This window comes from Pelodiscus sinensis, chromosome 3, assembly GCF_049634645.1.
Source record: "Pelodiscus sinensis isolate JC-2024 chromosome 3, ASM4963464v1, whole genome shotgun sequence".
NCBI classification, from domain to species: Eukaryota; Metazoa; Chordata; order Testudines; family Trionychidae; genus Pelodiscus; species Pelodiscus sinensis.
This window is the reverse complement of record NC_134713.1, coordinates 191,147,711-191,159,791: the sequence shown is the minus strand read 5'-3', so window position 1 is coordinate 191,159,791 and position 12,081 is coordinate 191,147,711. Positions and strand designations below refer to the sequence as shown.

At 46.3% G+C, this 12,081-nt stretch overlaps 1 protein-coding gene across 8 annotated transcripts in view; it reads left to right on the top strand.

Annotated features, from left to right (window-relative positions):
- The window catches only part of PLCB1 (phospholipase C beta 1), a 771,739-nt gene that overhangs the window by 456,481 nt on the left and 303,177 nt on the right, over positions 1-12,081 (top strand). For all 8 annotated transcript variants that reach the window (XM_075925687.1, XM_075925686.1, XM_075925693.1 and 5 more), the window contains 2 exons: positions 6,478-6,557; positions 10,314-10,367. In XM_075925687.1, coding sequence (XP_075781802.1) covers positions 6,478-6,557; positions 10,314-10,367 — 134 coding nt within the window. The remainder of the gene's footprint in view (positions 1-6,477; positions 6,558-10,313; positions 10,368-12,081) is intronic.

Below are 12,081 nucleotides of genomic sequence, written 5' to 3'. Positions count from 1 at the left end.
GCTTGATACCTGGTGCTGCTATCTCTCCTTCCTGAGTCAGGAGCCAGGTGAGAAGTCTGGAATGATTTCAGTGCTGGTGTACATATTGTCATCACTCCCATGCACATCACACACACAGTAGCAGTTTGACAGCTAGCTTGGATAGTTAGCAGCATTCAAAGCAAATAGAAGTCAGTAAACTACTTTTCATGGTGCAGTGTTTCAAAAATGCAAAACTGTTTTGAACTACATTTCATTGCATGAGGGATTTTTAAAAAGTTATTTTAAAAAGAGCATAATATTTCCCTTAGTTACCTAGACAAATGCAAACAGGTTTTATTTTTTCTCTGATTTTCACCTGGTTTTGTTTGTTTGTTTGTTTTTGTATTAAAACCTGTATATTTCCATGAATTTTAAAACTAAATAAAAAACAAAAATAAAGGGTCATAATTATATAGTGGGTCATAATTTTGGCCCTCAGTATTGACTATATGCAGTATAATTTAACCCAAAATAGAGGGTGTCCATTTGGTAGCTAAAACAAGAGTACACAGCTTGATTCATGGTTGGATCCAAACAGAAGTGAATAGAAAGACCCCCCAATGATTTCAGTGACCTTTGTATCTCTGCTCAATGCCATCATTTCATGACCTTTCTCAGCTTTCCAGATTTTAGCTTTGTTGGCTGGAACTTTAGGGGATTAAAATGAGTACCCTTAAAAGTGAGGGGAAGGGATCAAGTATTATTTCTCTCTCATTGCTTCTCACAGATATTTCAAAGGGTCAGTTATTGCTCCTTCAGAGGAGAGGCATCAATAACTAAAATTTTGAAATAACAATGTGAGCAGCTACACCGCTGTTCCATTATTTTGAAATAATTTCAAAATGATGGCCGGTTTATTCTGAAATCTGTAAACCTCATTCTACAAAGAATAATGCCTGTTCCAAAATAGCTATTTTGAAATAAGGTGTGTGTAGATGCTCTACTGCTTCTATTTCGAAATAGCCCCTCACCAGAGCCATTCTAAGTTATTCCTCCTCAGTGCCTCTCGGGGTTCTAAATCGAGATAGCACGTCCACATTAGGGAAGTCTGCCTTGGACTAATTTTGAGGCTTCTCTGCAGTGTAGATGTGCTATTTCAAAATAAGCTACTTCAGAATAACTTATTTCAAAATAGCCATGCAGTGTAGACATACCCTAAGGCTACGCCTACACTGTGTATTGTTGCGCAAGAAGATATGAAAATGAGGCGCAGTGATGAGTATCGCTGCACCTCATTTACATACCTAATGAACTGCCATTTTGCAGAAGGGGCTTTTGCGTAACAAGGAGCTGTCTACACTTCTCCTTCTTGCGCAAAAACCCCCTCTTGCACAGGAGCTGTTCTTCCTGAAAATAAGCGACAGAAGGGTTTTTGCGCAAGAAGGAGCAGTGTCAACAGCTTCCTCTTGCACAAAACCCCCTTCCACAAAATGGCAGCTCATTAGGTATGCAAATGAGGTGTGGCAATTTTCATCACCGTGCCTCATTCGCATATCTTCTTGTGCAGCAATGCATGGTGTAGACGTAGCCTGAGGGTTACAGAGAGGATGGGGAAGGAAAACAGAATGACAAGAAAAAATGTAAAATAAGTTTGCGATAAGAATCCGCTAACTGCATGCTCACACTCAGTTTTTGGGATGCATTTGAAGTGCAATGATTGAGTCTGATCGAAACAAAAGGCCAACAAAAGGCCACCAGGTTTTATTAAAATAAAATATATCTTCAGCTATTAAAATAACATTTTGTGCCGCATGAAAGTTTGCAGCAGTTAATGGCACAAAGAAAGTTTTTAACTATTGTTATTAGTGCTTACATAAAGCAGTGTTTATAAAAATGTTACTATTCTGGGACTGGAAAATTGAGACGCCAGGATGAAATAAAATGCTATCTTTAATATGGTTCCTCTGACAACATAGTCATAGGAAAGTAATGATGCTAGAGGCCCTGTTCTGTCTCACCTCCCTTGTGTCGTAGGGTTAGACCTTGCAAGGTTACTGTGAAGAAAAAAAAAATAGAACAAAATCTGTTTTAGGAGACCGAGGTCCAAAATCTCTCAGCAGTGAGTACGTAAATGTAGAACAACTTTGTGATCAGCAGGGCTAAAAGTCTCTCTTAGATCGAGCCCAGGTGTCTGCTGTTACTGGTGGTTGTGCCAGGAAACTCAGTCGTGGGGAGAAAATCGTTGGCTCAGCTGCAGAAGACTACTGTACAAGATATGAACTTGCTATAAGCCCTCATGCTGAGCGCAGAACCAGAATCACCTTTGGGTCTATTTGACAGCCCATGTAAAGAGATATGGTAACAAAATACTTTGCCATTCTTAACCTTGACACTCTTAGAATGGCAGGAATATTATGTAACTGCTTGTATTAGGGCAGGCCTCACCACCACGGGCGCCTCCTGCTGGGCTCTCAGGGAATTAGCATTTTGGTGCTGGAGCACCCACTTCTGGCTGGTGTCTCACCAACTGCTACTTGTTATTCTCCACCACCCTTTGCCAGAGCCTATGTCTCTTCCAGACCAACCATGCTGCCTTCTACCTGGGTACTGCCCTACTGCAGTGCCCCCACACTCAGGAGTCCTCCCCCTCTGGGGACCCTCAATCCCCCTATGCCCACCATGCCTCAGTGACCCAAAACTGCAGTCCGAAATGACCACTCCTCATTGGCAATGGGGTATGGACCTGCTGCTTTTGCCTTTCCTGCCTGCCTCTCCTCAGCCCTAGCACCCCAGGGCCTTGTTTCAGGCCCTGCAGCCTGAGAACTTGCTTGGCCAGAGCTTCCTCAGTCATGCTGTAAATCAGAAAGCCTCATGCTTCCCTAGCAGCTAAGTCCCTCAGCCAGACCAAGAGTGAGTCTCTCCCTTCCTCCCTCCTGGAGCCCTTATTTATACAGCCCACAGCTAGGCCCTAATTGGCTGGTGTCTGCTGCAGCTGCTTGCTCCATAGCTCCAGCCCTCCAGCCCTCACCTGAAAGGGCCAGTGTGGGGTAGATGCCCCATCACACTGCTGCACGTTGGATAGCTTGAAGAAGAGGTTACGAAAGTATGGGTGAAAGGGAGAACTATGGTGTGAATGAATGTTTGAGAAGCAGCAACATATGGAGTAAGTTCTACAAATGTTATAAAAAGAACAAGATTAGGCAAGATCCTGGTTGTGAGAGAGAATGGAAAGGGATCATTAAATATAACCCCCCAACTGCAAACTTAAATAATGGGGAAGTTAGCAGAGCCATCAGCAATCACAGAGAAATGAAAAAACAACAAACAGTCCTGTGGTACCTTAGAAACTAACGCATTTCTTAGGTCTTGAGCTTTCTTGGGTAAAACCCACTTCATCAGATGAGTTGGAATGGAAATTATAGAATCCAGGGTATATATAACACCAAAGGAAATACCTGTCAATTATAGTATTATATTAATGAAGCTAATTAAGGCAGTGTGGATGTGTCTCATTTACAGCATTTGATGTGGCGATGTGAATATCAAAAGAGGGGAAATTGCCTTTGCAGTACATTAACCAGTTAAGATCTTTATTCAAGCCTCTATGTTGATAATATTGAACTTGTAAATGAACTCCAGTTCAGCTGTTTCCTTCTGTAATTAGTTTATAATATTCTTTTATAGAAGGATAGCTACTTTTAAATCCATTACTGAATGTCCAGGGAGGTTAAAGTGTTCCCATTTGGTTTTATGTGTGTTACCATTCCTAATATCTTGATTTATGTCCATTTACCCTTTGGCAAAAAGACTATATCGTTTGGCCAATATATTTGGCAAAAGGGCATTTTTGGCACTTGTTGGCATATATCATGTTAGTGAATGTGCAGGTGAATGAGCCCCTGGTGTGCTGGCTCATGTGATTAAGTCCTGTGATGGTGTCACTTGTATAGATGTGTGGACAGAGTTAGCAACACATGTTGTGATGGGTTTAGTGTATCCGGCAGCAGGCCTCATCAGAGCATTACAAATTTGAATTAACCACGTAATTGTCACTTCAGTGGAACTATTAATGTCACTGGGTCCACAGTATCCAAATGCCTGTGTCTGTCAAAAAGAAAATCCTGTCTTTCGACGTCCATTAATTGCAGTCAAAGTTTTCTTACTGGAAACCTCCATTATCTGAAAATATCAATTTCCCTTCAGACTATTCAAATAATCAAGCTACTTGCATAGTTCCCTGCGGCAATGGTTTCTTTTGCATGTTTCTCAGGTCAAGGCATGAAGATACACATGGAAACTATACCTCCAGATATGTTCTGACCTCCTGTCTTAAGGGGAAAGTGCAGTATTGTTGCCTAAATTAGGGATGTTAGCAACTAGTCGACTATTGGATAAGCAAATGCTTATCAGATAGTCAAGTAGCCACTCGACTACTCTCTTCCCTCTGCTTGCTGCCTGCATCAGCTTTAAGCCAGTTCTCCCCCAGCACCATCTCCGCGGGGGACAGGGAGGCAGAGGCACAGTAGGTGCCGGTTCCCACTGCTGGTGCCAGTTCCCACTGCCAGCACATCTGCTTTTGAAATGTACAAGAGTCCTTTGGGACTCTTGTACATTTCAAAAGCAGCAGGGAAGCATGGAATGAGCGGGAACTCAAGGGCTGCTTTTGCAGAAAAACTTGCCAGCTGTCTACACTGGCTGCTTGAATTTCCACAAGAACACTGACTTCCTACTGTCTGAAATCAGTGCTTCCTGTGGAAATACTGTGCTGCTCCCGTTCGGGCAAAAGTCCCTTTTGCGCAAAGCTTTTGCGCAACAGGGCCAGTGTAGACAGCTCAGATTTGTTTTGCGCAAAAAAGCCCCGATCGCGAAAATGGTGAAAATTGCGCTTTTAGGAAAAGCGTCCGTGCCAATCTAGACGCTCTTTTCTGCAAATGCTTTTAACGGAAAACTTTTCCGTTAAAAGCATTTGCGTAAAATCATGCCAGTCTAGACGTAACCAAGCAGTCTCTGTTCGCCCCGTGCTCTCTGTGAGAGGAAGCAGGGGTGGGGACAGGAGCCGGGAGCTGACTTAAAAGCCGTATCCCCCCAGCACCATCTCCAGGGTACTGCCTTCCCATCTCCCCCGCCTCTATCAGAGGTAGCAGTGAGGATGACAGTGGACATTGCTGGGAAGCAGCTTCTGTCTGCAGGGGTTTCAGCAGGGAGCTGGGCTTCCCATGGACAGGGGTTTTGCCACCACCAGCCCCTGTTGGTGGTGGCCAGGGCTGACCGTGGACAGGAACTGCTGCCTGAGCACCCGGGTCCATGGCCAGCCCTGGCCACCGCAAACAGAGGCTGCTCCGGCACCATCCCCTGTTGGCAGTGGACAGGACTGTACGCCGCAAACAGGTGCTGCTGGACTCAGTGCGAGCCAGGACCCAGCAGCTCTTGCTACATTTAAACTGCAGAGGAGCAGTGCAGGTGGCTCCAGAGCAGGCACCTGGAGCTACCTCTGCTGTGGCTCTGCCCAGAAGCACTTATCGACTAACTGCAGAGTTGGTACAAATTGTATCGACTATGCGATTAGCCTAACTATGTTGTTTCCCTGTAGATCATTGGTTTGTTGTGGGAGTTGTACCCCACCATTGTTCCCTGGAAGTCAGCCACTCATGAGAGATCAAATGCTGCCCAGCTGATGAGCAAGGCGCACACATAAGAACATCCTGGGTCAGACCAAAGGCCCATCTAGCCCAGTAGCCTGTTTGCCAACAGTGGCCAGTGCCAGGTGCCCCAGAGGGGGTGGACCAAAGACAATGATCAAGCAATTTGACTCCTGCCATCCTTCTCCAGCCTTTGGCAAACAGAGGCCAGGGGGAACGTTCCTTGCCCCCTGGCTAATAGCCTTTTATGGACCTAACCTCCATGAATGTATCTAGCTCTTTTTAAACTCTGTTATACTCCTAGCCTTCACAGACTCCTCTGGCAAGGAGTTCCACAGGTTGACTACACGCTGTGTGAAGAAGAACTTTCTTTTATTAGTTTTAAACCTGCTGCCCATTAATTTCACTTGGTGTCCTCTAGTCCTTATATTATGGGAACAAGTAAATTACTTTTCTTTATTCACCCTCTCCACACCACTCATGATTTTATATACCTCTATCATATCCTCCCTCAATCTCCACTTTTCTAAACTGAAAAGTCCCAGTCTCTTTAGCCTCTCCTCATATGGGTCCTGTTCCAAACCCAGCCAGGTTTTTTCTTTCCATGGGTGGTGCACACCCACACATGCTTTGGGGCATATAACATTTATTCTGCACATAGATGGAAAAGATTAGAGGGAACATTGAACCCCCTACCCCTTTGTGTTTCTTGTAAGATGGTGGCCATCATGCAGGCGTGGTTCAGGATTTTATTAAAGACTTTCTGTTACTAATACTCATGTTGAAACTATTTACCTTTAATGACAATAGAGATCTAAACAAGCACCTTTGAGAAACTGCTTCTGGGCTACAGCCACTGTAATTTATATCTCCCTAGGAATGGACGGACGAAGTTTTCAGTTTGGCAACAAATCTGCTGGCACACAACATGTCAAGGGATGCATTTCTGGAAAAAGCGTAAGTAGCCATAATATTTATTGCAAAGGCTGTTACTCCTTGTTCTGAGTCATTTTCCTTTTTCTTTTGTCAGCCTTCTTACTATCTATTGTTTGGACTGGGTTGGCTTGTCTGAGCTGTAAACATGGATTTTCCGCTTTCACTGAGTTAAAAAAAAACTGGTATCTAAAAAAAAATCAGGGAAATATGATTCTTTTCACAAATGATTACTTAGGAGACTCGGCTGGAATACACTTTTGAATGCCGTTGTCTTCCTGCTACACGCACCGGGAGTGACGTCAGGTCTTGGCACTGCTACTCAGGGTTAAAAACAATGAATTTTAGACTGACCCACTTCTGGTTTTTTTCTCTGTGCTGTCTATTATTAGTCAAAGAATGAGAAGAACACGATTTCCATTTTCCTCCGCCTGATCCCTCGGGTTTTGATACTCAGTCGAGAGAAACTGTGAATCTGTTCATCTAGAATCCTTGGCACACAATGCATTGATTCTGAGTGCCGGAGGATAAAATACAAAGGGTGTTTTTGAGAAGTTTATAAAAAATGTCAGGCACTTTGCAAATTAAAGAAAAATAGCTGAATAAATCCATGCTTACCAGGTGTCAGGTGAATGATGAAGGCACAGAGGTAGTTGCGTTTAAACGACAGTGTTGAGAACTTCATGATCGAGCCTCCAGATTGAAATGATGTTTCCTGGCCAGGGTTACCTTTACGGGCTTTTATCCCGTTATACAGAGGGCTGTATTCAAAGTTCAGGCAGACAAGTCCCTAGCGAAAGGCAGCTCCCGCAGTTTTCCAAATGTTTCCCCAGAACATTTTTCCTGAAATGGTTGCAATTTGCAAGGCTCAGAACACAACAATGTTGATTCTTCTTTGAATGATTGCCCTTGCTGTATTCTGTTGTGGGTCTTGCATGCACATTATGCACCTGGGGTCAAAGAATTTGAAAGCGGTGTCTGTTGGGGCATGCATGCACCCTGACTGACCTTGTGCTTCTGTCTGAGGCAATAGAAACTGAAGCAGGTTGCAGGACTGTCTGAAAATCCAGTCCCTTCTCACCACCACATAGCTTGGACCGGAACCTGCAATGTCTAGCTCTCAAACTTCTAACTGTAGATAGGTTTTATCAGCTTTAATCAGAGTTTTAATAGTTCTAGTTATTTTCCTAGTTTTAATAATGTTTAGAAAAGATTAGAATTTGGGGATTTCTCAAGTACCCCTGCCCCCACACCGGGTTCTAGACTGTGCCCAAAATCCAGGGCTTCAACCTCTGCACCTCTCCTTGCAATCATTCCCACTTAGTGACATCCACCAACCGTGCCTTTACTGCCGGGGAGAATCTCACATCGTGGCTGGATGCATTGTTTGTCAAACTTTCCCTAGCCATAGCTAAGAAGGTTGAGTACTAAGAGTCAGTCTACACCACAAAGTTAAGTTGACTAAGTGGCGTTGATGTTCCGTTTCCAAACATCTTGAAGACAACCAGGTGACAAGCAACAGTCAGTATGGGCTCGTCAAGACCAAAGCCTGTCAAGCCAACCTGATAGTTTTCTCTGACACGGTAACACGGTGACAAGCCCTCACTCACATGGGCAGGTCCCAAGGAAGGTCTGTCGTACCGGAAGAGACCATGGGATGACTCCCATTGATTTTTGCAGGCTTTGGACGGGAGAGAGCTTGTTTGTGCGGGTAAGGATGTACAGGGCTGAGAAAAAAAGCAACTAGCATGGCCTGGGTAACGTTGTAAGGACTGGGATATAAATATACTCCAAAGGGCCACTCTACATAGTACACTGAATTGCCTGCATGTAGGCAACTTTTGTAGGAAATAAACAGATTGGTGGACCACAAAATCCCGAGCTCTAACCCACTGGATCATCACACCAGGTGTTCAGGTGAAGTGGCCAGACTCATTGAGCACATTGATTCTAAGTCTTTCAGCCAGCTCATGTTGGGTAGAGTGTGTTCACATTCTCACGGGCTCTAGGAGGCGTAACTGGTTGTGCTTTGACTTGTTTCCTTCTGACTAGGGATTTAATGACCAGTGGCCACATGGCTCCTGGTTCTTCCGTAGGTGTGTCGTGGGGTGGTTCTGGGAGGCCAGGGATAATGGAGCACACAGGCTGAGAACAGTTAGAATCCTTGCACTCGGCAGGAGCACGTCCTCTTCCTTGCTTACGGAGAAGGTCGGGCACAGCGTTGGGAGCAGCTTTTAGCTCTAGGGCTTTCTTGCGCAAGAAACCCCTGCCGCGCGTCCACATTGCCCTCTTGCGCAAGAGGACTTACACTTGTTAGAAAAGAGCACAGCTCTTGCGCAAGAAGCCCTGTCTTCTGACACCGTACTGTAAATCTTCTTGCGCAAGAGCGAGCGGTCCGTGTGGACACTCTGCACGTTCTTGCGCGGGAAGATCCGTTCTCGTGCAAGAACCTGCCAGTGCAGACAAAGCCTAGGTGTATATCCTCTCTGGATCTAGACTTTGTACTTTCTAGCTTGAGGAGACCATACCCATGGTATCTTGGTCAGAGGTAGCTTGCTCAGAACATAAGGGTAGCCACAGCAGCTAGTATAATCCCTGCTGGAACCTAAATACCTACTAAAGTGGCTAGCCCTGCCCATCGTCATAGCTACCCCAAACCATCGACATCTCCTTGAGCTGGGAATGACATTTTCCAGCTCTAGTGTAAAGAGACCCTACTTTTCAACAGCAGTGTTGTGGGGGGAAGACGGGGCTGTCCTGTATGTGTAACCACCACTGGGCAGATTTGCACTTGGGACTTCTGGAGCTTAGGGTAGGGGCTTCTGCAGCTTGAGCTATGAAGCCAGCTGGCTCTCAGCTTAGGCTGTAGAGCTCCCTTGTTCTTATCTCTGGCTGTAAGTGGTCTAAGTGCCACTCCATGGGATAGTGAGCCATGCTAGGAACATGGGTCACGTAAGTATGTGTACTGCTGTTTTTTGCATCACCTCCTATGCCGTCAGACGATGTTTCTCACTCATTGTCGATCTTTGCATACAATGTCCTGCAAGACTTTTCAGACCATGCAAAATGAGGAAGTAAAACTAGCTGGTGGATAAAAACAATAGGGAGAGCCCTGCAAATCTGTGGACATCTGCTACTCATTTTTGCAGAGATGTCGATGTGGATGTGGACACAAATTTTGTATCTGCACAGGGTTCTGACAAGGGTTGACCTGTAAGCAGGGCAGATAGTGGGAGGTGCATACAGTGGGAGGGGCTGGCCAGCAGCAGGCGGGTGGGTTAGCGGGCCAGAGCCAGCAGGAGAAGTCCATTCCGTGTCCCCCCCCCCCCCCCCCGCACTCACTGGCAGTGGAGGAAAGTCCTGCAGGGCAGACTCAGCTGGCGCGGTGCCATTCTCTGGCCGTGCCGTTTCCTTCCAGGGAGTGCTGGGCCAACCTCACTCCTCCTTGGAGTGGCACAACCTGGATCCCCCTTGCTGTGCCTTCCCCGCCACTGCCTCTCTTGCTGCCAGCACCAGCCCCGGGGCCCCGCTAGTCCCCCAAACTGTTTCAGCTGGGGAAAAGAGGCGGGGTGGGGAGGAGCAAGAGAGGAGTGAGGGCGGAGCAAGTCTGGGGAGGGGGCGGAACAGGGATGGGGAGAGGGGAGGCAGGAGAGGGTTGTTCCAGCATGTGTCCGGTGCCTCCCCTCCTTCCCATGTCACCAGTCGCCTTTGCCTATAAGAATGTCTGAACAGCTTTTAAAGGCGAAAAAGACATTTGATTGGTTTTTTTTCTCTCTACAGTTACACAAAACTTAAGCTGCAAGTCACTCACGAAGGACGTATTCCTCTCAAGAGGTAAGTTCTTCTCTGCTTTGTGTTTCAGTTGACTCTTTCAGACTTGTGAGTGTGATGTTAGCCTTTGCAACAGTCCTGGACACTCACTCCTTTATCCCCGCAGCATGCAGATTGCACAGCTAGGGGGACTAGCCAGCAAGTGTGAAAAATCAGGAGAGAGTGAGGGAGTAATAGACACCTATAAAAACCAAAGTTCCCAATACTAGGACTGTCCCTAAATGCTTGGAACATCTAGTCATCCTAAGCCCAGCTACTTTCTCACTGCTGTGTCAGGCTATGTCTAGACTGCAGGCTTCTTGCACCAAAAGCTTTTATCGGAAGAGATCTTCTGCAAAACCTTCTTGCGTAACAGTGTGTCCACACTGCAAAAGTGCATCGAAAAAGCGATGCACTTTTGCAGAAGAGCGCGTCCAGACTGCATGGATGCTCTCTCGAAAGGAAACTGATTACTATGCACAGAATGGCCATCAAGGCACCTGTGCTTTTTCCTCTTCCCTCTTCTTCTGAAAAAACTCCCTCTTCCCCATTCACACACAACTTTTTGCGAAAGAGCTCTTTTTCAAAAAGGCGATCTTCCTCACAGAATGAGGAATACCTACGATAGAAAACCCCCACTGTTCTTTCGATTTTTTTTTTATATTGCGCAAAAACGCGCTTGAGGTGTGGCTGCTCTGCGAGGGTTTTTTTTGAAAAATGGCTGTTTTTCTGAAAAAACTCTGTAGGGTAGACATAGTGTGCACCACCCTAAACAGAACATTTCGGGGGGGGGGGAGAGGTGGGCAAGAACCAACTCTGTCTTCATGTGCTGTGGGTGAAGTCTATAGTGGTTGTGTGTCAGTATCTGAGAGTAGAACTGGGTCTTGAGGCTAACACTCTCCAGTTAAGATACTAAAAGGGAATGGAGGCCCAGTGGTTAGGGGCCTAGCTTCAGATCCCTAGATTGCCTGTGTTGTTTTGAGCAAGTCACCTAGACTGTCTATGCCTAGTACCCCACCTGTAAAGTGGGGATAACTGCCCTACTTCGACAGGCTGTAACGAATACATTAACAATGGCGACATGAGCCAGGCCCACTGATGTGGGGAGGGGGGACAAAGGAGGCAGAATTGCCCCAGAGCCTGGTGATTTAATTGCTCTGGAGTGTGCGGTTCTGAGGGCTGAGGCACTGCACTCCGGGCAGCTGGGTGGGCTGGCTTCCTCAGCCCCGCCCCTTCCACCTGAGACCCCATCCCTTCTTGGCATGTGGAGCCCCTCCCCCCCACGCCTTGCAGGCCCACGGACGCTGTTGATGCTCCTGTTGTGCTCAAATTCTACAGGGCCGGGGGAGCCATATAACTGTGTTACATACCCATTGTGATAACGGCTGTTACGGTGGGAATGCTGGACAGTGAGCTGACGTCACCCAGCTAACTAAATATATACCACTGAGCACCCAGCAAATGGTAATAAGTGTTGACAACTCTCCCTTCTAGGATGGGTTTGAACTGGTCACCTCCAGGGGAAAGGAACTGGTCTCCCCATTCAGGGGGCTTTCTTTCCCCACCTTTTCTGCCTCTTCTGTGACTACTTTCCTCTTTAACTCCCTGCTCCTCCTCCCTTCCCCCACAATGTGCCGTGTTTTCCTTTTTCGGTTAGCGTGTTTCTGCTTTCAAGATCAAGCTACGAAAAAAAAAGATCGAACACGCAAGTTTTCCAGGAGTCATTTTGCTGTGCAGT